Genomic DNA, 25,758 nt, shown 5'->3' with positions numbered 1-25,758 from the left:
GAAAACTACAAAAATATCAGCCTTGAACTAAGTCACTTGGTGGCAAAGAAAAGATACCAACACAGATGATAGACTTGTTTCATCTGCAGTTTCCAAGATCAGGAGTGTTGTCAGAAAAGCCCAAACCAGCTATCCAAAAGGACTTGTGGAGGCAGGTTTAGGAACTTATTACTAAACAACCTACATAGCAGTGGTAGTCTGCTGCCAATGTTTTGGGTTTTACAGATGCCCAAAGCCACGTTTATGCCAACGTTACGGCATGGTGTGTGTGGATGGATGGAGAAGGCAGTGACTTCAAAATTTATTCCCAACATTTTCACTCCCACATTTGTATTTTATATATGAACTGGAAAGATGCAAAAGCATAACAAGGAGACAGAAAATAGAAACCAGAGAGCAACTAAAATATCTTACCTATTATTAACACTGAGGATATATGTTCTGCATGCTGCTTTGGTGAATAAGAAGTGTTCTGAAGAGAAGTTAAAGACAAGCAGGCATGCACTTTTACTCTTTATATGACTCAAACATTATTTATTCTGAATGTTTTACAGATGTCAACAAGAGTCTACAGCCATGCTAGTGGTTCTGTGTGTAGCTAAATGTTACTATGCAACATCAGCATGCTAATATACTCACTGTGACAACATTACTGTCGCACTAAACATAAAATACAGCTGAGGCTGGAAGGGAAAGTCATTAGTTTGATGATATTTCATCAAAAACCAAAGTACTGGACAAGTTAAAATTTTGATCTGATGATGGCACATTTTTAAATATATAATAACTTACATTGCTTATTATCACTTTGAAAATTATAATTAATATAGATAGATAGATAGATAGATAGATAGATAGATAGATACTGTATTCATCCCCAAGGGAAATTCACAGATATATATATAGTACAGATAGTTCCAGTACTACTGCTGCTTCTGTTGCAAGGCAGCACCTAGAACAGGGTATGCTTCACAACAAATCCTGACAATTTTTTTTTTTACTGGCCACCAGCTTTGGATATACTCATTCATATGAACATCAATCAGCACAATATACTGTCTCGTAACCCGAAATTATTCCACATCTGTCATCAGAATCGATAATCCTCAGTGGCCATAAAGCCCACAGGATATGACATGAGTCTTTTTTTTTTTTTTAAATTGTCTCAAGATCTAAATTAATACATTGTCTAATAATTGCTTTGGAAACACGTTTCAACAGCCACCAGACCAAAAAGCATTTACACTCTGAGACAGGACCTCAGACGTGACTGTCCCAGTTATGATCTTGCATCTTTTCATATGTTTCCATTCCAAAGCCTTTCCCCCAGTTACCTGATGTGTTAGCATCCTGGTCCTTGTGCTTTCTTGGGGTGGATGGTTGGGAAGGGGCCCCTTGTGTCTGAATTTGTCCCTGTACTGTGCTTCAGTCTGCTGGGACTGGGCTGAGGTTAGAGCAACTGAAGGAAATAATAGCCTTAATAATGAGATACATGTGCCGCTGTTAATCCTGGTCCTAGCATTCCTTCACTTTACCCAAACATGTAGCCCCTTTTCCCAGGTGACATTAACAACCTGACGGTTTCCACACATCCTGGAAAACCTGTTGTCTTGATGCAGAAAAAAAGTCTTGCACAAACAGTGAAGAATATGTCTAGACACTTATCATGTGTCTTTCCTCCTTTCGGTTTTTATTAACTTTAAATGAAATACACATTGATGGCTAAATGAATGCAGACTTGATTTTTTCTGAGCACACACTCAGTGTTTTGTCCTTCCTACTCTATACCCAGTACTGTTTTCATTAACTATCACACTACTGTACAAAGATGAGTATCCTGCATCCACACATTCACAGTCTAACTCTAATATTGCATAGTATGTAAATAACAAAATGGAACGTGCATAAATTTTCACCTTTGCTCACAGTGTAGTGTGTAAAACAGTGTGAGCATGGATCCTGCTTCCCCTCAGTGCACACAGTCTCTACATTGCACATGGTACATGATCTACAAAGGTCCATCTGAGAAGAATATTTAAAAAAAAAACCCTCAAAAAACTCAACTCTCAATATGTTTTATCATTGTAATAAGTGGAAAGCAGTTAAAATTTTAAATTTTATTTATTTATTTTTTTTCACCTGTTGCATGAATTCAAAGTAGCCATTCAAGCATTTAATGTACAACCAACAGCTTTGCCACTTTCAAAGTTCTTTTTTTCAAAATACTAAATACTGACCTGTGGTCCTGCAGCAATGGCTCAGGGACATCAGAGGATCTCTTCTGGAAGCTGGATGCTCTGCAGACCTTCATCAGAGATCTCCACTGGCCAGAGGAGGAGTTTGGCAAACATCTAGAGACCCGACTGAAGCTGATGTCCAGTGACATGATCGAATCCTGTGTAAAGCGGTAAAATGCTGTTTAAATATCTAAGGGTCTGGCTGCAAGCAAATAGCTGTAATTATTCATTTGTAGAATTGCCGTGTTTACATGGACATGTGAGACATGAAACACTATGGAGGATGTCCACTTTCAGTGACAGATCTGTGAATTTGAAGGCTTATTGGATGCCGAAACACTGCTATTATTTTACTGTGAGACAGGATGATGCAACTGTAGAATGTTATTATAGAAGCAATTATTTTATCTTTTGTTGCAATGATTGCAAGTTGAACAGCAGAAATACAACGTTCACATTACAAAGCAATCCACCAGGAATGTGCATGTTGCACATTCATGCATGTTGCATGTTGGTTCAACTTTTTTGCCAGATGGCCTTTATTTTCTTTTCTTTCTTTCTTTTTTTGCAATATTTCCCTTTAATATACAAATGAATATATATACACTACTCACAAAAAGTTAGGGATATTCGGCTTTCGGGTAAAATTTAGAGGTTGAACCTAAAATGCACTATAACCTTTACAGGTAAATTTATTTTGACCGTCTCTAAACCTTTGAATGCACATGTCCAACTGTCCTATACCAAGACCAGCTGTGTTGGTATTTAAACAGTCCTCTTCATCATGCTGTTCACATTTTGACATCATGAGACCAAGACGACACCTAACAATTCATCAACAGTGTCTCGCCGTTGCAAGGCTTCAAACATGATGTTCTCAGAGGCAAGTGGCCACTGAGCTTAGCTCTGTGTCACAGAGTGTCATCAGCAGGTTGTAACAGAGATACAGAGAGACTGGAAGAATCACAGAAAGGCATAGAAGTGGTCCTTTGGCCACATCCCACACTGATGACTGCTTCATTGTGAACAGTGCCCTGCGGAACTGGGTGATGAATGCCACTCAACTCCAGGCACATTTAAGGGAGGTGAGTGGCACCCAAGTGTCACGTCACAACATTCGAAACCATTTACATCAGCGTGGTCTGCATGCTAGATGACCTGCAAGGGTAGGGAACAGCCGCCGGAGACTGGGGTACCTCAGATGGAGTGGCCTCCACTTTCTCCAGACCTGAATCCCATAGAATACCTATGGAATCAGCTGAGTCACTGTGTAGAGGCTCGTAACTCTGTACAACATAACCTCAATGACCTGAGGGCGGCCTTCAAGAAGAGTGGGATGCCATGCCTCAGCAGACAATAAGCGACTTGTGAACAGCATGAGACATCGTTGTCAAGCTGTAACTGATGCTCAAGGGGACATCATAAGGTATTGAGACATTGACATTTTTTGTTGTGGTATGCCCACCACTGTTGTTGGCGTTTGTTTTAATAAACTGTTTGATATCACCATTGCATGCGTCTACTTAAATGCCCTACATTCATGATATGATATCACTGTAGTGTGAACTTTTTACATTTTTATAAATTTCACCCGAAAACCCAATATCCCTAACTTTTTGTGAATAGTATATTAAGTTTATCATATATTTTAGGTAATGCAATTCATTTAAAAACTATGGAGAAATAACTAGATTGTAAAAAAAAAGTCTTCCTCTGATAGTAGTGAAGATCAAGTGTATAAAATGGAGTTTTCATGTAAAATACTAGTACTGCAAAATCACGTACACGTAAGTACAGTACTTGAGTAAATATAGTTACTCTGCTACTGTCAATAGCTAAACATAAACATTTTAGTCTTACACAACATTCTCTGTTTTATTTTTTATTTTACTATTATTATCAATGACAATTATTTTCTATCATTTTTATTTTGTAATAAAAAAAAATATTTTGTTGTTTTTTTTCTGTAAGTCTTTTTTCTGTTTTTTTTTGTGAAGCACTTTGAGCTGCGTTTCCTGTATGAAAGGTGCTATATAAATCAAGGTTCTTCTTCTTCTTCTTCTTCTTCTTCTTCTTCTTCTTCTTCTTCTGATTATTATTATTATTATTCATTCATTCTGTGGGGTGAGATGAGGGACTGGCACTTCTAACTTTAGTTTTGTGCATTCTTCTCTTAAGGACACGGGCAGCATTTGAGGCCAAGCTTCAGAAGAGCAGCCGGGCCACAGACTTCCGTGTGCCGCAATCCATCTGCACCATGTTCAATGTCATGGTGGATGCCAAGGCGCAGTCAGCCAAGCTGTGTGCCATGGACCTGGGACAGGAGGTAGGAGACAGTAAATGTGTCCTGGAAATCTTTCTTTAAAAGAGTGGGAGCCCTGTTTTGGGCCAAGTCATTTAGTGGCACTTTAAAGTCTGAACCTTCATTGGCTCCTCAATGCAAATTATACAATTTAAATGTCCTAGAAGTTAAAGATCACAAAGTTTTGGATATGAATGAAAACATATTATTTGTGTTTCCATCGTGAATGGCCTTGGCAGATAAATGTGGGGAAAATCTTTCAGTTATTTTTTTTCTCTCTCTGTTACTTGAATCCATCTTTCTTACTTTCTTTGTCTCCTACTACTCTTGCAGTACCCACATAATTTTACATGAGCCATGTCACCTCTATCTGTCTGTCTCCTTTTCTGCTGCTTTTTTTTCTCCTCTCTGTCTTGTGAAAGTTTGTTCGAGACTGGGTAAGTGTGGCTATGAATTCAATTGAAATCTCACCCTCCAATTCCCAAATGTATAATTAGTCATCAGTTTTCCCTGTCTGTCTTCCTCCACTTGAATTGTTTGGATTTCATTAGCATATGTGTAGATAGTATTGAATATACATGGGGTAGAAGTGAGACATCTCATAGTTCACAGAATCTCGAGACTGATACCAATTACTGACAATGAATTAATTATTGCGAAGTCCTTCTCTGTTCTGTTGGTGCTACAAGGCTAAACAAAAGGATTCCTTGCAGTGTTAATGCCTCTGAGTTTCTATGACAGCAGCTCTTTAGCAGGACAAATTGTTCCAAAGTCCTTCACTAGACAATCCTTTCTTTCGAGATAAACCTTGGGGGTCTTGGAAATGGTTATAAAACACTTCATTATTTTACATGAATCTAAAACAAAAAATAAAAAAGGATTTATTAAATAAATAATGTAATCCATCAGGAAGAAGGCCAAAATAAAATGTCCTTTCAAACAAAAACATTTTGAAATACTCAGCTTAAATTTAAATGTTTTTTTAAAAAAAGAAAACAGTGTGTCTCTAGTGCACACAAACGTATGAATTAACTGAATGGATAGGAAGATTATTTGATGTGGAAAAAATGTTAAAGAAAAAAAAAAAAAAAACAGGAAAAAAGATGGATTTGTTATCCAATCTACATCTCCATGTAGCAGTTGCAATTTTATAATAGTAATGAGTATTGTGCTGAGCAAACGTGTGTGTTGTTAACCCCTACATCTCCTCCTCTAACTCTTCAATCCTCACATCCTTATAGTACACTATTGAAATCCTTGAATATTTAATATAGGGGTTTTGGTCACAAAAGGGATCTCATTGCTATGGTGAAATTACATATAGTATTTGTGTAGTGTACAATTTAAAGAAATGCACTCTGTTCTACGTTTTTGCTTAAAAAAATGAATGAATATATTGAATATCTTGCAAGACAAGTACGTCAACTAATGAATAAAAGAAAAAATGTACCTTAATTCATGTTTGTGGTAAAGATGCTCAGTATATGATCCTGGCTAATAGGTATCTGACAGATTGAAATAACAGCTGTAACTACTAAATTAGCTACATGTACTATGTACTAAGCATACAGTGATGAAACTGAGCTTCTTGTCCGAGCTTCCGTAAGACAATAAACAAAATTATTTTTTTAAGAATCATGTATGAGGCTAGTGCTGATTGTGTTATGGACATAAAGATATACTTAGCGGAGATCCTTACGGAAGGTAGTGTACATTAATAAAAAATGTCAGTGTTTCCCTTTAATGTCACTTCGAGGTGGGGTTATTAAGTGTGGATGAAAAGAGTAACATGTTTTCTTTCTTCCTCTTTAGAGACAATATCATTCCCAAATTGACAATCTTATTGAAGAAACGGTGAAGGAGATGACAACTCTGCTGGTTGCTAAGGTAGAAAATAGTAGAAGAGAAATTTGAATAAATTTGCAATGAAGTGATTGTGAACGCCTCTTGTTGGAAAGTCAATCAAATCAGTACAAAGAGACATAAAACATCCATAAAAACACACAAAACAAACACAAAGACACTCAAAACAACACCAAAGAGACTCACAATAACCACAAAGAGACACAAAACAACTACAACGAGACACAAAGCAACTATAAAGAGACACAAAACAATATCACAACGGGACTCAAAACAACTATCCAGAGCCAAAAAGATGGTGACAAGGTGAAAAGGAAGCATACAACGCAGCCATAATGAGACATAAAGCTGTCAACAAGGAGACAAAGCAAGGACATCAGCAGAGACTGGATAGAGACCTCAACACCACCAAAGATATGAGGCAAGCGATCCCATGGCACTTATCGTGAAGAATGGAGCGTTCGCTGATGTCCTGGCAAAATGTCCAACTTGGCTCTCCCCACCTTGCTACCTAATTATCCCCCTTGTGTAACTGGCTCAAAGGTTTCCCTCCTTCTCCACCTCAAGCTGATGTGTGGTGAGTGTTCTGGTGCAAAGTGGCTGCCGTGCACCACCTAGATAGGTGCTAGACAATGGTAGTTGTTGAGGTGAGCTTGCCCCCTTCACTGAAGTGCTTTGAGTGTCATGCTAAAGTGTTATATAAATGTAATCCATTATAATGCATTATTAAAGTCTGTAGTGTTTAATGCCATCCCCATTCTGATGAAGTGTTTTGGGAATCAGGTTCTCCAGCACATCAATAACAACATTCCAGCCAACCAAGGCCTTCATCAATTTTCATTCAGCACCGACAGATTTACGGAGGATGCCATCTCTACTGCCCTCCACTCAGTTCTCATATGCTTTGAAACAACACCTTCATCATAGTGTTGTTTGTTGATTTCAGCTGCATACAGCATATAATATAACCTCCCACATGAAACCAAAGAAAATTTAGCACTATGGGCTTCAACACCACACACTGCAACTGGGATATGACTTCCTCGCAAACAGACCCCAGTTTGGATTGGCAATTGCGCCTCCTCCACCCTAGTGTTGAACATCAGGGCCCCAAAGGACTGTTTACTTAGCCCCCCCCTGCTCATGCTATACACCCACGACTGCAACATGGAGAGAACTCTCTTGTGAAGTTTGCGGATGACTCCACCATCATCAACCAGATTACAAACAACAATGAGAATTGATCTTGGGAGGAAATCACCAATCTTGCAGAGTGGTCCACAGAGAACAACCTACTACTCAATATCAGGAAACCAAGGAGCTGATCACTGATTTCAGAAACAAAGGAGGCATCAACCCACACCCCTTTTTACATCAATGGATCTGGCGTAGGGCAGGTGAACAGTTTTAGGATCCTGGGAATCAGAATCTCAGAGAACCTGTCATGGTCATTTCACATCTCCACCCTTGTTAAGACACTTCCTTTTTTCTTAAGGAACTTTTTGAAAGCAAAATTCCCACGACAAGTTCTTGTCAACTTTTACAGAAGAGAAATAGAAAGCATCCTGACTGGAAACATTATGGATTAGCATGGAATGTGCATGGGCCAGGTTAAGAGGGCACTGCAACAGGTGATTAAAACTGCCCAGAACATCATTGGTACCTGTCAACCAAGCATCAGTGATAGTGAGGTGAGGTGCCTGTGGTGAGCCCAAAGGATATTAAAAGACAATACCCACCCCAGTGACAGCCTGTTTACCCTGCTGCTGTCTGGCAAGTAATACAGAAGTACAGCTGCTGTACCACCAAACTACGGAGCAGCTTCTTTCCTCAGGCTGTAAAATTCATCAACTTATCCTCTGCACTCTTGTGTTGCATACAAGAACTACAAGTTGCATTTCAATGTTCAAGCCTGTGTTGTAGAATAACAAATAAATGAACCTTGAACAAAGAGGCACAAAGCTACATCAAAGATACTCAACAATGACAGACACAAACCAACTACATTAAATTGGAACATTTATTTCGCTGATGATTTTATCCAAAGTGATTAAATGCAAATTCATTCAACCATTAGGATACAACCCTAAGATTGCAAGAACCATGAAAGAACACCAACTTCATCAAATAAGAACTGAACTGATTCCAAAGGCTACATTTAGAAACAATAATAATATAGAGAAAGACTTTTTTTCTATGGGCCAAAGAGGAATCTGAACAGATGAGTTCTGATTCTGTGAAAGAAGAGTTTACGCTGACTTGATGTCAATGGAGAGCTTGTTCCACAGTTGTGGATTTATAAGAGCAAACAGTTCTGATTTTGTTGAGCAGTGGCTGGCACTCACTCATAGTGAGGAAGTAGCAAGCCGATTTGCAGGAGCAGAGCATAGTGGACAGGCTGGGGTGTATGGTTTGACCGTGTCCTGGATGTGGAATGCGCCTGAGCTATTTGCAGCATGGTAAGCAAGCATCAGTGTCTCGATTGGGATTTCAGCAGCCACTGGTATCCAGTGCAGGGTGCAGAGAAGAAGTGTAGTAAGGAAAAACTAGGGTAGCTTGAAGACCAACTGGGCTGCTGCATTATGTATGAGGTGCAGAGGTCAGATTGCACATGCAGACACATAAGTAGGACCAAGTTGCAGTAGTCAAGGTGTAAGATGACAAGAACCTGGACCGGAACCTGCAGCTCCTTCTGGGTGAAGAGAGGACATACATATCCTTTGGACGTTATGGAGAATGTTTCTGCAGGAGTGGGTTCTTGTCGCAATGTTTGAGTCGAGGACACCACCGACTTCTCAGTGGGAGTGGAGAGATCACTGACTGGAGATGCCATCTCTGGAAGGAAGAGCAGCTCAGTCGTATCAAAGATGAAATTCAGGTGGTGTGCAGAAATCCACTGAGAGATGTCAGCCAGGTATGCAGAGATTTGTGCTACCACCTGGATTTCAGACCAGTGACAAGACAGAATTAGTGGAGTGTCTTGTGCATAGGTGACATAGAAATGACAGAACCAAGTGATTTGGCATAAAGGCAAAAGAGGAGGGGACCCAGAGCAGAACCCCGAGGGTCACCAGTAGTGAGGCTACAAGGTTCACACACAGATTCTCTCCAAGTTGCCCTGCAAGTGTAGACTCAGTGAGGCTGAAAACAACCACAAAGAGACCCAAAATGACACCAAAGGGACTCAAAATAGCGACAAAGGGACAAAAAAAAATTACAAATTCACTCAAAGAGACTCAAAAAGACCACACGGAGACTCAGAATGACCACAAAACAGGCTACTGCTTAGAGCTTAATGTTTTAATAATGTAACAAAATAATGATCACAAATGAAAGGATCTACAAGACCTTTGAGTGTTGTAGACTATTAGTATTTTGTGGCACTGCTGCATTTCCATAAGAAAAGTAATTCCCCTGCTTCTTTTGTCTCTTCTCTTTCTCAGTTCATGGTCATTTTAGAGAGCGTCTTAGCCAAGCTCTCCAGATATGATGAGGGAACACTCTTCTCTTCCTTCCTTTCTTTCACAGTAAGTATCACATGTACATACTTCCAACATAATTGTTCTTTTATTCCTGAAACACCTTCCAGCAGATAACTCATCAGCTTTATTATTGGTGAGAACTTCCTAGTGCAGTGCACCAGGTAATACAACATAAGAAATTGCAACTTCTAAATATTAGAGTTAGCAGTTACTTCAAACTTTAACTTTGACCTACCATACTTGTAATAGTTGTGTGCCTCTGTACATGAAGTTTCACAAAGTAGTGATCAGTTATAATAGATATTTTGAACATTTTCACTTGTACTTCTGGGTTTCTTTTTTAATGATGATGTTCTTCATTTTCACTGGCACTTCTTGGGATACCATACTGTGTTAAGATGACTGGATTTAGAAGATGGATCTTGTTGAATCACTACCTTAACAATAAATGTAATGTAAAATGTAATGATAACTCAATTATGCTGTATTTTGAAGTACTTTTTTATGCTAATCTTTCAGGCTAATTTTCATACAGTTTGAAATTTTTGATTTTCTCGTGAAATGTCCTAATAACTCAGCTGGTTTCCCAAAACATGACAAAAACCAGGTTATTGAATTTGTAAGTGCACTTTTGCAGTTAAAATCACCACAGACCACTTTTACCAGTTCAGCAGGCATTAATTCAGGCTGCACAGTGCCACCATGGCAGCTTGTGTTATGAAAAGTGGTGCTACAGCTGGGGTCCCCATTGTTTTTCACTCACTTCCTTTTCTCTTTTATGTCAAGGTGAAAGCTGCCTCAAAGTATGTGGACGTCCCTGTAAGTGAGACTTATTAATTTTTCTGTGTGTATATTTATTGAAGCTTAAATACCATAAACACCTTCTAAACACCGTCTAAATGTAATTTTGCTGTGGAGCAGTGTTTTAAGAGAGGGTCCCTAATTTGATACTGCATACAGTGTACAGATAACATGATATATTCCTCAAAGTGCCTTCACACTGTTCCACTGATTAATTGGACCTATAATTTGGCAGAACTATAAGCTCAGTTCAAAACCAATATTTAAAAAAAATAAAATAAACAGATAATTTATCACCTAATATTAATTTTTTTAAACATACATATTTACATCTTACATTATATCTTACTTTTTAATTATTGCAGAGCTATAATATGCTGATATATACTGAGTTGGACATCTTACTGTTAAGAAATAGACTTGTTAGCACTGTTCAGTGAGACATTACACAATAACTGAGACACTGTTTTTAAAAGCCCTTAGACACATATTTATAAAACCATGCAGTTTTTGGAATGTTCTTCAAAACTGGCCTAAATGTTATATGAGGAAGGACATGTATTAAACACATTTTTTAAACCTCAAATTTCAATTTGTTTTGTTAAAAAACAATAAACATAAAGAGAATTGTTGTTGAGAATTTTTTGCATGATAAATACCAGGTTCCTGTTTCAGGAGGCAGGTTTGACAAACTCTGGGTTTCAAGTTGAACTTGGAGTTGACTAACCCGAGATGGGAATCTCAAGAGTTTTTGGTTCCAAAACAGCCGATTAGAATTAGTTAAGTCTACTCTAAGTATGTCCACTCTGAGTTAAACACATGCACTGGGAATGAAAAAAAGCCTGTATCGACGATGCTCCAATATTATGATAACCTTTGGCAATAGGTAAATAAGATCAGAACCTCCATTTTAATCTAGGCGCTAGGATTATGAATGCCTGCTAATGCAGACCATGATTTTTATCTTAAAAAAACAGGAGTGGAGAAAGAAGTCAAGAAGTTAACACTATTTTACATTTACATACATATACACATTTTATTCAGTGTAATCCACTCATTCATCATTTATCAGACCTGAATTATCCTTAATGGAGAAAAATGGCCTGGAATCCTTCCTTGTGTTGCATTTGACTTACAAATATATTTCTTCGGTTATAACCTTGAGACTAAATGCAGGTGGCAGCTATTTAAGATGAAAATATATGGATCAGACCAATAAGACATAGTTTACTCATGAATCTGTTATTGTAAACAGATAAACCAACCAAGTAATAATGATTTTTGGGATTTGCAGTTGAAAAGGTGTCGAGGTTCAAACTGACTGTACATTTTGAGATATCTATTTTGTAAATTTTGCTCAATAGCATTTAATGACTATATTTCAACATGTGCAAATATCAAACATAGTCAGTGAAATGTTGTCAAAACACAATGTATATGCAGCCTATATTCAAAAACTCACTTTTAGACTACATTTTGTCAAGTTCTAGATCCTTGGTTTTTCAACTGCACCACAACTAATCAGACTTATCATAAAAGCAGTTATGTTAAAGACACTTCTTGGTGACAAATTAATATGTAACTGGGATTTTGATGCTTCTAACAACGTAAACTTCTGCAGTAGTTGCAATAATATAAACAGTTTGTCTTGTAAACTGGTGAATTTAATGGCTCAGGTTGTCTTATTGTGTGAACTAAATATAATTTCAATTCTCTCACAGTGGTTTAACACTCTGTAACACTTCTTGCTCTTCTTTGTATTTTTCTTATTATTATTATGCAAAATTAGACTGACAACCATATACACCATTTATACATTGGTTTATTAAGGATTAGATATTGTTGGTGCTTCAGCCCTGGAAGTGTACATTTCACAAATGAAAGGTTTAAGGTAGTTTTAAGGATTAAAATGAAAGCATTTTGTTCCCTAGTGATGGGTGTGTTTGTGTGTGTTTCTTGGGCATATACAAATATTTGACCATGCTTTCACATGTAGAATCATAATCCAGATGGTATTAGTTGTCGTATTTCCATCAACCCATGTTCCCTCCCCCCAAAATGTCATATGCATGTGGCCAGGCAGCCATGCCTCGTGTCTTGCTCTGTGCAGTCCACGTTGTGAGTCCATGTTGTATAACACATGCCCATTCTGCTGTCAGGGTGGCAGTGGTGGTGGTGGTGGTGGTGTGTGTGTGTGTGTGTGTGTGTGTGTGTGTGTGTGTGTGTGTGTGTGTGTGTGTGTGTGTATGTATATGAGTGTGTGTACACATCAGATCTGTATTAGCTGCCAACACTTCGGCCGTAGCAGCATGCCAAATTTCAAATTAATGCCTTGTCAGTGAATGTGACGAGGCACTGTGTACACTGGCAGGGGTCGCAGTTTCCAGCCCAGCACGCTAATTGTGTCCTTAATGTACAAAATTAGAGATTCACTGGTAAAAAAGACACTCATTTACACATTGTAAGTGTCGTTGCAGATGTGTTAACTAACTTTAGTAGCAGTTAAGGATGAGTTCTTTGCCTGACTTTAGGAATACGTAATTGGAGAAAAGCGAGAAACTGAGACGAAAAAGTGTTATCTGATCTTGAAAATGGTAAGATATGTTGATGTAAGAAAGAAGAGAACTAAGGTGCTGTTTACAAATGCATTGTCCTCAGTGAATATTTTAGATGTCAGAATGGCAACCCTCCTAACAATCTGCTCTCTCCTTCAAACCCAACTGAGTGTCTCCAGTGCCCCTGTTCACTTTGCACATGCCCAGACTGTGAGGGCTGGTTCCCAGCCAAGCTCAACTCTCTGGCAAGAGCTGACTGAAGAACACAACTAGCCTGTAGTCCTGAGTTTGCATCCTTGTTAATGAAACATTTCTTTGGAGGTTCAAACATTCCTTTTTCCAAATAATAACTGAGTATGTTACTGTCTCAATTTACATGTTTATTTTATTGGCTTCCACTTGAATGATGTAAAAACATTTGTGACCAAATATAACTTACAACAACCGTAAGAGTCTATAGCCATGGTGGCAGCTCTGTGAAGCTGTACAAGCTGCACAAGCACAGCAGCAATTTCCAACATTAGCATGCTAAAATGCTTACTATGGAAGCGAAAACATGCTGATGCTTATGTAAACCATTGTCACCATCTTACTCTGGATGTGCCACATCTGTTTAATTTTGACCTGATAATCACTTAAAATGAAAATGAGTGGAAATTTGATCATTTGTAGTTCAATCCCCAGCTCCTCCTGTCCATGTGTTGAAGTGTCCTTGGACAAATCACGAATTGTTCCCGATGGGCAAGCCAGCACCTTGCATGGCGTTGGTGTATGACTGTGTGTGTGAAAAGGTGAATGAGATGCAAAATCTTTAAAGTGCTTTGGGCACTATATAAATGCAGTCCATTTGCCATCTCAATTCAGCCAATAAATAGTAGTATAACTGTATAACTAGTATAATAGTAGTATAACTGTTACACAATAGATGTCAAAACATTTCACTCAAAACCAGAAATGTCATCCTCATTCTGACGCTATAGAAAAACAATCAGGGATCACTTAAGTCATGAGGATACACTGTCTGAGAACCATGAATGTTTGTACAAAATCCTGTGCCGATCTCTCAGGTAGATATTGAAATATTTTACTAGATAAGTGAAAACGTATTCATAGTCTGGGCAACATGTCAACAACAATGTCTGTATCAAATTTCATGGTAATCTAATTAGTAGTTGTTGAGATATGTTAGTCTGGACCAAAGAGATGGATTGATTGACAGAACTTGCCATCCCTTGAAGTGAACAGCTTGTGTAGAAAAGCCAAAACAATTTCCTGAATTACAATCTTACATGGACTTCTGAGTTTGTATTTTGCTTCTTGAATGCTACAATTTTGAAACAGTAATCAAATAATGATAGAAGTCAGTTGTTTCCTTCACCTAATACTAATGGCCAGATATCGTTAATATTTGCAGAGAATATTCCAGATCCCCAGAGAATGCATCCCAATGTTTCTGATGACCTCCTGACCTTTCCTCTGGCATCAACTTTAGGCCAAGATTTCCTGCACACAAGATATCACATAATCTAAAGGTGTGTTCAGACCAAACGCAAAGCAAATTTTTGCCTAAACACAAGTGATCAACCTGCGTGTTTATTCGCTCCAACAGATATAAAATACTCGCACATTAGCTGCAAACTAGTAAGTGTTGGCAGACACCAACTCTGGTCTGAGGGTGTGTGTGTGTGCATGCGTATGTGTTTGTTCAGTTGAGCCAATGACGGGACTCAGACTCCAGTTCTTTCTGTTTCCCTCTACCCCCAGTTCTTTTCCCTTCTCCTCTGTTCATGACATAAAGTATATTTCCCTCCAGTCAGAGGTCAACATGGACACAGAAACTAATGACAAACATCCGACAGTGGAGATTGGTGCCTAGGTGGCTCACTGCTGTGGACAGATTGAGAAGTAGGACTGAAGATAAATAAATGTTTAAATCCCAAAAGTTTAAATAGGAAACTCTGAGCTCTCCTCCCACTGTTAAGTGGCTCCAGATCAGAAGTGAATCTGGTTTGTCTCCAGGTGTTTATTCTCTCTTCTTTGCTAGGGATAATGTTAGCAAGCAAAGAAACTTAATGATAGTTAACTGGAATTTAGTTATTCTGCATGGATCTGCTGTTGTTTGCTTCATAACTCTATCTTCAGTAATTTGCAAACGGCAAGCTTGCCAATTTACCAGCCAGATCTGCCCCAGGAGCCTGGATGACTTTGTTGATGTTATCCACTCAAGTCAGTATTTTGCTGTTAGCTAGCTAGCAATTCATCCGTGTGGGTAATATTAGCCAGCTAAAACCACAATATCACAATATATTTCATGTTTCTTGTAGTAATGTTAGCTTTGACTGCTTTGGTTTTGTGTTGGAGTCTGTGTTGTAGTAGGTGCTGGTTTTCATTGACGTTAGCTGACTCCATTTCCAAGCTAACATTAGGTAGTGTTTGGCATGTGCATAAAGCATCTGCCAAATGACTAATTGTAAATATCACATCTTTTGAGTCTTTTATGTAGAAATCAGTCCATCGTCTATTACAGGCATTCGACAATGCTGGGGAAAGTCTTAATTTTTTAAAGTTGCGTTACAGTCCATTCACACTTTGGCAATATAAAGCAATTAATACATAACTGTGTAAACTGTGTCACATTCATACATATATTGTACCCTTAAGTCTTGTTATATCTATCGCATTGAATGTGCCAATATCCTCAACATGATAACTGAATGCAAAAACATACTTCAACATTTTGATAGGGCCATCATCTTTAACAGCATCTAAAAATGCATAGCTGTGACAGTAATTCACGAAGCATTTTCACTGTTATTTGAAAATGTGAAAAAAAAAAAAAGCAAACAAGCAACATTTTTGCAATCTTTCCATGCAGTGAAATAAAGCATTAACCAAAATCAACTTATCATTCAGTTAAGTAATTCAGAGGCTGGAAAAAAATCGCATTTGACAGTACCATGTATTCTGTACCAGTCTGTTATTGTTCAGCTCTTAATTGAATCTATGTAGTGTTTAGATTGAGTTAAATCTTCAACCCAATACTATGGTTTTTATGGTTGCACCATTCCATCACATGAAAATATTTTACATATCTCATACTTTTTCAGCGAGACATATTGGTATCTTTGGGAACTTTGGAGTCTCCTCTTGGGTTCAAAATGAATTTCTGAGGTTTATGATTGTACTGACTGACTGACCATTAACTGCTTGTCTAGGGGTTAACTTCTTCCACTGTGAAGAAAGTGAATGAACTGATTTACCCTAGTTTTATGTAGTTAATATCTTCCAAAGGAATATTTACTGTATATTTTTACACTTCAACAGTTGGCTGAACAAATGCCATTTCCTATTTTTCCTTCTTTGCAGAAGCCAGGGATGGACGTTGCTGATGGTTATGTGACGTTTGTTCGCCATTCCCAGGACATGCTGCGGGAGAAGGTCAATGAGGAGGTGTACATAGAGAGATTATTTGATGTAAGTAAGCCACAGCACCTCCTCCTCCATCAAAGGGAGACTTAGTAATGACAAGGTTTCATTCACTCCACCTATGATCACTCATAGGTGAAAATTTAAAAAATCCTAGTCACTCCTGTCAGTAGAATGAAAAAGAGAGTTGCGACACTCCCATACACTTCTGTCGGAGCTGTGGAATGCAGAAATAACTTGTGGGACAATGAGTAGTTCCAGCACTGAAACCCATTCATTTTCAGTCTTTCCCAAGCACATTCACTGGTAAGTTGATTAAATGACTGCATTTTTGACATTTTAATGCATTTGTTGACCTTTCATGGATCTAATCAGTGTTGTTATTTTCTTTTGCTGACTTTAGTTAATGTTTGTCCTTAGATAGTCGCTAGATAGATTATCATTGCAGTTAGCTTCACTAGCTATCATAACTAGATAACAGTTGGACTACATTTACCTCAGACTAATTGCAGTTATGGATGTTTGTTGGCATACAAAAATCTCAGGTTACTAGATTTGATGTTAAAGTGAATGCTATGATGATGGACGCATAATTAATTTTTTGCCATCCCCATTTACATATATGAAGGGGCACAACCACAACCACTAACTATGAATTAAGACCTCTATGACAGCGTAAAAAACCCCCTGAACATTATAGCAACATAAAGTCGAATTCATGGCTGAGCTGGTGTACTGGGTTACATTAGATTATACAGGTGGCAACTGAGTGTATGTCTGTGCAGACTCAAGTCAAGGATGTGGGGTCACTCAAAGCACTGGGCTAACCTGCCACCCAAATTACCGCAAATCTTCACAGTGATGGAGCCTCAAAATGCAGAATGGATTGTTGCTGTGTTGTTACGTTTGTTGCTAGGGAGATTGCTTGTCACCAGACCCATCCCCATGGTGTTGCCAAGAGGTGATACTGCATGGAGGGAACTGCTGAATTGTTGAGAGGGATTAACCTCTAATTCCTGATGGTGAGGAACACACCTCATGTCCACAATGTCTGAACCCAATGATACATTTTTTGGTTATTCTAGCTCTGTCCTTCAAACAATGATAGGAGTTTAAAGTGCAGTCAGCTTTAGTATCAGGGTATTTATAATTTGGTCATCAAATTTTCAAAAAATCTACAACCCAGTACTATATGTGACCATTTTATGTAGGTTTGTAGGAACTTGCCCAATAACTTGTGGTTCTCTGAAACTGGAAATCAGTTAAATGGCTATAATTAATAAATGGTTTACTTGATGCACCTGAAAATATCCACAAATTTAAGATGAAGGTCTATTAGTCATTATTTAATTTCAGCTTCTGTGCTGGAGTACAGAGATAAAATAACAGAAACATGCCAAAGTCCAAATACGTATGGACCTAACTTCAGGCATGTACTCTCACATCAGTAATCTCAACGTCATGAAAATGTTTTGGGAAACATTGGCTTTCAATGTGCATTTAATAGATGTCCTTTTTTTTTTTTTTTTTTTTTACTTCTCGGTTGACTCAGGACCTGGTCTCCTCTGGGTCTGCAACATGGTTTGCTGCTGGCAGTGGAACACCAGAAAATTAAAGTAATTGAGGCATTACTTGTGGTGTGGAAGAATGCTGTTTCAAAGACTTGCATGCGTTTCCTGGCCTGCTTTCTGCCATCTTTCTCTCACTGTAGGAGGTTAAATGAGTTTCTTTGAAGATGGCCCATTTAAGGAAAAAACTTATCTACCTCTCTGTGGATATATTATATAATAAAATGCTTTATTGAATGCAATTGGCCACCCTCTTCATTCTGTACTTTAGTACTTCTTTGAACTTCTATATTGGCTTAAATTGAGCAGTTGCTGACATTAATTTAAATTCATCTGTTGTACATGTTTATGTGAATTTCTCTTAACATTTGGATCTGAGTAATAAGATAAGATAAGGTAGGATTTTATTGATCCCACACCTGGGAAATTTAGTTGTTACTGCAAGCAGGTTACAAAAAGCAAGCACAATGGCATAAAGAGGTCAAAATTAAAATATATGCAACAAAAAAAGTACAAAAGTATTAGCATCACAACATATTGCGCAGACACATTTCAGAATAGCATATATTATTGAATTCTATTCTATTCTAATTGTGCAGATATAGTTGCTGCTGCTATCAGTGCTGCTTGAAACCATTGAAAACAGTTTTACAGCGCTGATTTGTTTGGAACTATTGAGAACATCATGAATCATGTGACTACATGGCAGTGACATCAAAGAGTTTTGCAACTCCCTTTTTCTATAGCACAGCATGTGATAACTGATAGAAAACTTGTCAATGTACATGTGACATTTAATCTGGATGAGTGCAACACATTGGGGGCTACCCCGTTGCACTCCCTTAGCAGCGCCCCTGGCCATAGTAAATTATTTAACGCATATATCAGACTAAACTCAACTGGAACTGCCTCTCTTTGGCTAGGTGGCTGATGTCAGATGATTGTGATGGTGAAGATGCTACTCTCAGCTGGTTGTCCAGCTTTAGGTCAGTCAGTCTTGAGCAGAACAGTCTTTGCAAGAGTAGTTTTTGAAATGAGCTGCTCATGAACACTACTTGTGTTCCATTCAGGGACCACTTGGAAGAATGTGTTAGTCTAGTTTATCGCTGAAAAAAGTAATTGCGTTTTTGTATTTATGAATTGCCTTGTGGCCTGAATCAAATGGTCTTGGCTTGAAGGCCGGAGGTTCCCCTCCCCTTGTTTAAAGTGATGTGAACATAGACATGGGCATGAGTCACTATGAAATTTTGTAACTTTTTGGACCCTGATTTTCAACTTTATTTTCCCACTATTTTACACATTTATTGCACATTAACAGTTTTTATTTTATTTTGATTTAGCTAGATCATATTAACCAAATGGAAATAGTTATATATTTTAGAAGTGTATTCTGAGATATTTGGTATGTACCTATCTATAAGATGTCTGCTACAATAGCCAATAAAACTGGGTTTATGACAATGAACCTGCAGGAACCTGTAGGTTCACCTGGCAAGTTTAAAAATACTAATGCTGCTTTGACTACAAAACTCATTAGTACTTTTCACCCGCATTTCTTGTCTGTAATTCTACCAACACCTTGTAAAGATTCATGTCTTTTTGGGTGTTTGCGAGTCACTTTGTGAAACTGGCTGTACTGTACTGTCTCTCTTCATAGCTGATGAACTGTAATCAACTCATGCTTTACTCAACTTGTAAAACAATCCCATGACACTGTTTGCCTCCATTATGTGAGACGAGGTCAAGTAACATCAAAACAATCTGTTAATCTCTAAGCCTCACTGCTGAGTCAAACTGGAGGATTTCTCCCCAAAATGTGCTAAAACAATCCCTGCAGCGGGATGAGTTGCATATGGAGCCAAACATGCAGTAGATGTATTTTTATGCTGCTGTCCTCTCTGATCATTGCCCTTTACTCCTTTGTATCACAACTTTGATTGCAGTTTGGGCTGATCTTCGGGGGGATTGTCATAATCAGCACTTCGCAGCAAGTTAATCGATTGAAAAAGGCCTCATGTTTACAGGCAGCCACCCAACACATATATTCTTTGTCAGGACTTAGAAACAGGTCTTCTCACCAGCCACTTCTAAAAGACACATTTAAACTCTGAGGTTAGTGACTTGTGAATTACTCTGTGAAACAACAGACCTGTTACATCTGAGTGATAGATCAATCTTCTTGTCATAACAGTGGTGATAAAAGTGTAACACAGTGCCTATAGCACACACACACTGGACACATCAAACAAAGACAAGAAGAAGTACAGTAGTAGTCGGAGAGAAGCTACAACTGCTGGAATGTGTCAACCTGGACAACAAAAGAACAAACATGATAAAATTGCTGCTTTTTTAGATACATGAGACTAGTTGATGCTGTAAATCAGCAAAGATGTGTGGCATGTGGTTTATATAGAAAAAAACTGGTGCCTGTGTTTTGACACCTGTCTCACACCATTGGTGTGTGTTGCCGCCATGATTCCCATTGACATATTGGAGATTGGTTCAGAGTCTTATGTTTAGGTTTCCAGCTAGCCAGTCAGGTTAAACTGAGTCACAGCACATAAAACTAAACTTTTAAATACACTATGCAATCACATCTTGAACCAACAACACGGTGTTCACTGGTTCATTCTCTTGTCAGGTGTATCACTATCAGAAGTACTTTATAGGTCCAAAATTTCCTACAGTGATTAGACCGTCATGTAGTACTTAAATTGATCAAGAGAGGGGATATATCAGGATCTAGCTCGAAAACTGTTTGTACAGTAATCTGGAAAGATCAAAGATGACTGCGGGTCATCTTTGAGTCTGAATCTCCAAGTGAACAGAATTGCACAAACATGTTTTCTTCGACTCAACCTTAGCCAAAATCAAATCCTTTATAAACTTTACAGACCATGAAAAAGTCATCTATGCCCATATGTTTTGTTGGATTTCAGAATTTGCATTATCTAGGGCTCAGACAGAAAACAGTCTCCTCATTTCCACTAATCCAATGCTGTTGTGTTTTCATTCATTTGTTCCTTAATGTACTTATGTTGTAATTTTATCTTATTGTCAATGAAAAGACAATTTCCGTTGGATGTTACATTGGAGGGTTTGCCATTGGTGCTGTCTCTTGTGATAATATACCATGCTAATTGCTAATATCTGAAAACACAGCATCCATCCATCCATCCATCCATCCATCCATCCATACATACATACATACATGCAACCATACATCCATTTCTACCGTTTTCCTGTGGCAACAGACTAAGTAAGACAGTCCAGATGTCCCTCTCTCTAACGGCTTCCTTTTGGGAAGATTACGAAGAGAATCATCAATGCAGGGCAAACCTAGTAGAGTCTGACACTAAAAACACGGTTGACAATGTGCTGAGAAAATGGAGACAGCACTCACTCTGGTTATATAAGGACCCAATGACTCATAGGGCCGATGAGTATTTCCACAGGACTGGATGCCTATCCGTGCAGGTGGTGGGTTCACAAAGCTGTGGCTCTCTTTAGCTATTTCAGGCTGTGCCTGACCAGGCCCAATGGGCTAAGTCCTGCCCACCAAACACTCACCACAAACGTCCTGGCCTAGGTTTCCATATTCAAAGTGAGGTGCTTCTCTCTGTCATGCCTGACTCATCTATCTATGTCTATGAATTGCTTATAAAAATTATGGCTAAGACTATGAAAATAAGACCTAAGTTAAAATAACCCAAAATTATCCTAAACGACTAATAGAATAATTATTTTAATCAGTTATTTTAACAATGGCTGAAGTCTTTATGAGATAAAACCAATTAAAAATTTAATTAAAAACAGTACAGAACACTGATTGGGCTGGGGACATCATCCAGTTTGATTAATCCTCTGCAACTGATACAACTGCCACCTCTGCATCCTGACTCTGTGTGTACATGGTTGACTCTGCAGACTGAAAAGTATAGGCATGTATGCAGTTGCCTCTATTTGTCCGTACCATTGTGTTGAATTGAGGCCTTGAGGTGTAATCCGTCTCCTGTTGTCTTCCTCTCTCTTTATCCTGACAGAGGGTGACAGAGAGGTGTCCAATGCTGGATGTTTGCTGTATGTCGCTACATCTTGACCCATTGCTTTGCTATGTATCCTCTTTTCCTCTACAAGAGCATTTCTACCGGGATTTGTCTCACCCTGGCTTCTCTTTGTTGTCATTCCATATCAATTCTCCCCGCAGCATCACCAAGGCCGATGAAGGTGTCTCTGGCCTCTCTCTGCAGCTCTGTTGTGCTTTTCTTGTCACTTCACCCTTTTTCATCTACTAATCTCTTGTTCTTGTGTGTTATTCCACAGTTATTTTTCTGTTTCTCCGATTTTTATCATTCATCAGGAGTCATTTGAGTAGCGTGCCTTTAGTCCTGCATTGTCTTAATTTTATTTGGTAAAACCAAACTAGAGCGGCTACATGATTATCGAGTTTAGATTAATCAATTAGATTAATATAATATTTCACACATTACCATAAAATTAGTACTGCAAGGGACGCAAAATGCTGACCCTAAGCAGGCCTCAGGCCCACAGAAATGTGTTTCTTTTATATCATTTTGATTCTAAAAAAGTGGGGATGCTATGTAAAGCACAAATAAATATCAAAATGCCATGACTTGCAGATCCTTTTCAGCCTATATTCAATTCCATACAATTCAAAGACAAGATATTTAACATTAAAACTGATTAACTTTATTCTTTATTATTCATTCTGAATTTGATGACTGAAACATTGATGACTGGCCATGTCCAAACATTTATTGGAATATTATTCCAAAAAATGTTTGGACATGGCCATGTTTACCACTGTGTTATGTCACCTTTTCTTTCAATAACACTCTGTAAGCATTAAGGAATTGAGGAGAGTGTAAGTTTTGAAAATGAAATAATTTCTCATTCTTGCTTGATATACAAATTCATTAAACTTTTGCTTGATATACAACTTTAGCTGTTTAACAGTCTGTGGTCTCCATTGTCATTGTCATATCTGCACTTCATAATGTTCCACACATTTTCAATGGGGGACAGGTCTGGACTGCAGGCAGACCAGTCGAGTACCTTCACTCTTTTGCTATGAAGCAGTAGTGGTTTTGTAACATATGCAGAGTGTGGCTTGGCATTTTCTTACTGAAATAAGCGAAGAGTGCTTGCACACTTCTCCACTTTGTGTCAGTCTATCTCGATGATATGGGCACAGAGACGTTGGCAGTCTTAACTTGCATTTGTAATTGCAGTGACGAACTGTGGTCACCGACAACGGTTTTCTGAAGCCCATGCAGTAATATCCTTTCCAAAGTCACGTTGGTTTTTAATGCTGTGCCACCTGAGGGACAAAGGTCTTTTTTGCTGCCAAGCAACATGAGTTTCATGCTAGCTGATGACATTGGGGCCTTGAGGGTGTGCTGGACATGCTTGTTTGTTAGGGTATGCATTTTTAATGTGGTTCTACATAGTATGAACAGCTATCCTGTAAGTGATAGAAATGATTGTTCTGTGTACATGGTGAAATTGGTGTATTAAGAAAAGCACTTCCATTCATTCTGTTCATATGCCTTCATGATGCAGCAGGGGCAGCAGTGATGATTTAGTACACTAACTGATGTCTTAATTCCTGCTAACGAATATCCTTGCTGAAACATGTATAATGGAAATAACTTCATAACTTCATAAATATTCTTTAAAATTTATGGAAATGTAACATGCCAGTAGTACAACATTTTCATGTTGACAATAAAAAACAATAAGCAATTCATCTTTTGTTGACACACAAAGTTGAATATATCTTGGTGGAATCTTTCAAAAACTCCTGTTGGGTATTAAGCTTTGAATGTATTGTCATCAATGGAAGAAAAGTTTGCAATTACGCAGGTGTTTGATTTTTACCTGTAAGGAACACTAAGCCTTCACTGTATTTCATATTATTACTTTTTTTTTATTGTTCTCTGTCACTTAAGTAGACACTGAAGTGAACACTGGAAGTAGGCTTCAATTCAAAGCAAGTGTTCATGAACCCCCACAAATTGTTAAGGCCACCAAAGCAAATACCCCAGTATATGTTTGCATGTGTTTGTGTGTATGTGTGCGTGTTGGTTTTGGCAGGGGCGGGGGTAGTCATCTTCTTAAAACAAGGTCAGGATGGACTCCCCTTAATCTATGCTTTGTTACTTGGCCCCCCTCCCCTCCCCTCCCCTCCCTTGGTGGGCTGCTGACTTCATTTATTTATCTGTTTTGTCCAGTTCCCCTGGTGAAGATTACAACCATACATGCTCACAATAAGGCAGCTTGTTTCATAGACATATTGTCTTATGACTTACTGGTTTCACTTAGGTCATTTCCTAAAATGGCATTCCACCATAGATTTGTCTTAGACAAGTTTTTGGAGAGTTAGGAATTTCTGTTTCTTTTTATAGGGATGCACATGTTGTCTCCATCTCAGTAGGGCGCTTTACTTAATATTACAAATGAATTGATATTGGGGTGAGATTACCTCTTTCACCAGTTTGCAATAATATTCAGTTTGTTTCATCAATTTTCACATCAATTCTTTTAAAATTGATAAAAAGTTAAAAAAAAAAAAATAAAACTGATAATGAAATAAGTGTAAACAACAATGAAAGACAAGCAAAAATAAACAGCTGCAAAGACAACAAAGTGCTTGGCAAACAGTTTTCACACATCCATACAGTAGATAATCCATTTGCTATTTCAAGACTAGAAGGACAACTTATGATGTTTTGGTGACCTGCCAGGACACTTTTTTTTTTTTCTTTTTTTTTTAAGCCTGTTGACAAGATTAAAGTCTTTAAACCTTTCAGTGAAAAAACGCCATCAAATATCCCAATACCATAATAGTTGACTATAAAGAGATTATATTACAAATCAAATCAACACATCCAGTCCTTTAAGCATGTTTCATTTCACACATCCCTGCCAAATTTAAAGAACAGCTAAGCACAATAGCAGACAATAAGTCTCTGGTTGTATGTCATTTTAATTGGGGTTATGACATGCATTTATGCCATGCCTTCTAATATCTGCCGGAGTAAGCAGATTATTAGACTGTGGCCTCATAATATCTAAAAAACCAATAATTTGATGTCTAGAGTGACAGCAGACAGGTCCATATGTGGTCTAATGCTGGTAAAGTTAAACAAACAACGGCGTCTCATGAAATGAATCGAAATCTGAGACATACTAAAAGGGCTACTTCCTATGATCTGACGTACATTGATGGGTAGGGGGGCTTGCCAAAGGAGGACATTTTTAATTGATATTTTACCCACTTCTCTAACTAATCATGCAGTGCAGTGAGAAACCTTTCCAGTTGTTATTTTTGCATCTTCATAAGAATAGAATGTATTACTCTTAGGTGTTTAAATCAGATTTACTTCATGCTATTTTACTAACCACAATCCTGATCAGCAATCCAATCATAGAACTGTATTAATATTATATTTTCTGCTGTTGTGAAAATTGCTCTGAAGGCAGGTGTGTGTTGCATGGAAA

General features: G+C 38.1%; 1 protein-coding gene across 3 annotated transcripts in view; it reads left to right on the top strand.

Annotated features, from left to right (window-relative positions):
- Nucleotides 1-25,758, top strand: part of cadpsa (Ca2+-dependent activator protein for secretion a) — a 196,222-nt gene that overhangs the window by 148,303 nt on the left and 22,161 nt on the right. For 2 of the 3 annotated variants that reach the window (XM_076749685.1, XM_076749676.1), the window contains 6 exons: nt 2,252-2,407; nt 4,416-4,563; nt 6,352-6,426; nt 9,846-9,929; nt 10,671-10,703; nt 16,607-16,714. In XM_076749685.1, coding sequence (XP_076605800.1) covers nt 2,252-2,407; nt 4,416-4,563; nt 6,352-6,426; nt 9,846-9,929; nt 10,671-10,703; nt 16,607-16,714 — 604 coding nt within the window. Of the gene's footprint in view, nt 1-2,251; nt 2,408-4,415; nt 4,564-4,961; nt 4,977-6,351; nt 6,427-9,845; nt 9,930-10,670; nt 10,704-16,606; nt 16,715-25,758 lie in introns of all 3 variants that reach the window. The other variant, XM_076749669.1, reaches the window with a different exon arrangement.

The sequence above is a fragment of the Chaetodon auriga genome, chromosome 2 (assembly GCF_051107435.1).
Source record: "Chaetodon auriga isolate fChaAug3 chromosome 2, fChaAug3.hap1, whole genome shotgun sequence".
Taxonomy (NCBI): domain Eukaryota; kingdom Metazoa; phylum Chordata; class Actinopteri; order Chaetodontiformes; family Chaetodontidae; genus Chaetodon; species Chaetodon auriga.
The sequence above is the reverse complement of the archived record's forward strand: the minus strand, read 5'-3'. Positions and strand labels throughout refer to the sequence as shown.